General features: G+C 48.1%; 1 protein-coding gene across 1 annotated transcript; it reads left to right on the top strand.

Moving 5' to 3' along the window:
* The first annotated feature begins 893 nt into the window (after positions 1-893).
* Positions 894-1,790, top strand: LOC109785285 (acidic endochitinase-like). Its single transcript, XM_020343877.3, has one exon. The coding sequence runs from the start codon at positions 894-896 to the stop codon at positions 1,788-1,790; it is 897 nt and encodes a 298-aa protein (XP_020199466.1).
* Positions 1,791-2,752: the final 962 nt, after the last annotated feature.

Here is a 2,752-nt window from a genome sequence, read left to right as displayed (position 1 = left end):
TTTATAGTTCTTTGGCATTCTGAAAATATGAAAAAAAAAATCAATAATCTACGATTATGTTTTGATACTCATGACTTATAAAAAAATATGTAGATTTTTAAATTTGGACCTTTCTAAATTCATAGACATTAATTACCTTTTCCAAAAATAAAAAAAAATCAAAGGAAATCAGTTGGAAACCAGATAGAAATGGTGCAGAATTGCAAAACCACGTAGTGGAAAACCTTTTTTTAGCATAACGAAGTGGGAAACCTGTGGAATAAAAGCCGACAGAAAGCACTTGTACATAGTAACTGGTCCAGCCCATATATGAGTGGGGCGTGCGATTTGCCCTCCTATCCTACGCTTCAAGCGTAGAATATATAGGAGTACGTCGAGCTCGCTTTCGCCAGCGGACAATGAAGCAAAAATGTTGGTCAAAAAGAGAAAATAAATACTCCCTCTGTAAACTAATATAACATCGTTTAGATCCTACGCTAGCGTGGAAAACATTTGCCAGTCGTTACGTGCTCTGCTCCGCCCGCGAGCCTGCGAGTGCCCCGGTTGGTCGCCGTCACCGTCCGGCGTCGTTCGTACGATCGATCGCCATCACCTTTCCATTTGCCTTTTGGTGTTCAATAATAAATCAACAGCCTGGTCGCCTTTTCTTATTCTACACTGGTGCCTTGCACGTTATTCCGTTACAAGAAATCTCTTACGTTGCCGTTGAGGGCGGAACGCATTCACATGTTCATCCATCCATGTGCCCAGCAAGCCACGTATGCGCATAAACAATACGGGGAGTTTCACATTACGAATCCTCTCGTATATAGGCCAACCCATCCGTGCCCAAACTCAGATCAAAGAAGCAAAAGCAGAAGGCATACACATAAGCAATAGGGATTGCTCCACAAATGGCTAGCAGATCATCATCCCTGCTGCGACTGCTGGTACTGGCTGTAGCGGCGGCGCGGTTCCTCGGGTCAGAAGCCGGCGGCATTTCCATCTACTGGGGTCAGAATGGTGGCGAGGGCACGCTTGCGGAGACCTGCGCCACCGGCAACTACAAATTCGTTAACATCGCCTTCCTTTCCGCCTTTGGCAATGGACAACCGCCAGTCCTCAATCTGGCGGGCCACTGCGACCCGACCAATGGTGGCTGCGCCAGCCTGAGCTCCGACATAAAGTCATGCCAGAGCCGTGGTGTCAAGGTCATACTCTCCATCGGTGGCGGGGCGGGCGGCTACTACCTTTCCTCGACCCAGGATGCCAAGAACGTCGCGACATACCTGTGGAACAACTTCTTGGGAGGTAAGTCATCTTCGCGACCTCTCGGCGATGCAGTCCTTGACGGCATCGACTTCGACATTGAAGGCGGCACACCCCTCCACTGGGACGATCTTGCGAGGTTCCTCAAAGGATATAGCAACTCCGGCAGGAGAGTCTACCTGACTGCCGCACCACAATGCCCTTTCCCTGACGCATGGGTGGGTGGCGCCCTTAACACCGGCCTCTTTGACTATGTGTGGGTGCAATTCTACAACAATGCACCCTGTCAGTACACCTCAGGTAGCACTACCAATCTAGCTGACGCATGGAAGCAGTGGTTGACAGTTCCAGCAAAGCAGATCTTCCTCGGCCTCCCGGCGTCACCTCAGGCTGCCGGGAGTGGATTCATCCCAGCTAATGATCTAAAGTCAGATGTTCTCCCATTGATTAAGAGCACAGGGAAGTATGGAGGGATCATGTTGTGGTCCAAATACTATGATGACCAGGATGGCTACAGTTCTTCGGTGAAGAGTGATGTTTGAGAGGGTTACCTTACCTTTGATTCGTGCGATACATGTGTGCTTTTTTATTGTGACGTGTAAGGAGTTGTTACTTGTAAGTAATTATGTGTCATTTGATTGTTGTATAATATAAATAACTTTTACTTGGAGCATCTCTTGGATCTTTCATTCAGAACGAGGAAACCTGAACTCATGATTATGTGTTCAACATGAAAATGTTTGCATATCATCATTCATTTCATTACATTCAATTCCATTGACCGCACAAAGGGGCATTACACAAATATGTTTCATGTGTCTTATCCACCTGGCCAAAACCAGCTACCATTCATTCATTATCAATAAATATGTGGTTAGACCAACCCCCGAGAAACAATACTGTCGTGGAATTGTCACGGCAGATGTCCTCGAGCTAGGACTTAGTCGTGGAGCCATCGCAGCTAGGAAGCTTGAAGGGGTTATATGGGACAAGGAACACGAGGATTTATACTGGTTCGGCCCCTTACGGTGAAGGTAAAAGCCTACGTCCAGTTTGGGGTGTTATTGACTAGGGTTACGATCGCCAGGGAGCTAAACAGCTATGCCCGATTCTCGAAGAGATTGTTGTTGCCCCTAAACCGCTGCCGGGTCCTCCCTTTATATAGGGAGGCTGACGCCCAGCAGCCCTTAGAGTCCCGGCCGGCTCATAAGAGCGTCCGGCTCTGACTCTAAACAATACTTGTCTTACACTACAAGTCTACTATAACAATGATTGTAACTACAGGCTTTAAGCCATATCCGGGTCTCAGCCCATCTCTGGCCCATTATCGCAAAGCTTGGCTCCGGGCTCCTGGCGTCGACCATATGAGTAACCCGGCCCCTCCTGGCGGGTGACTCTAAGGTCTATATCCTCAGCATTAGGCCCCAGATTGACTTGAGCCGGCTCATGTCAATCTTCAACTCTGCCGACCGAGAAAATCTCCGGCTCACCATTCATGTGGAGG

Source organism: Aegilops tauschii, chromosome 7, assembly GCF_002575655.3.
Source record: "Aegilops tauschii subsp. strangulata cultivar AL8/78 chromosome 7, Aet v6.0, whole genome shotgun sequence".
NCBI classification, from domain to species: Eukaryota; Viridiplantae; Streptophyta; class Magnoliopsida; order Poales; family Poaceae; genus Aegilops; species Aegilops tauschii.
Note: the sequence above shows the minus strand (reverse complement) of the source record. Positions and strands in the feature narration are given on the sequence as shown.

What these genes read in the sequence shown, in the direction of transcription:
- LOC109785285 (XM_020343877.3), top strand. Translation starts at nt 894, where the DNA reads ATGGCTAGCAGATCATCATCCCTGCTGCGACTGCTGGTACTGGCTGTA.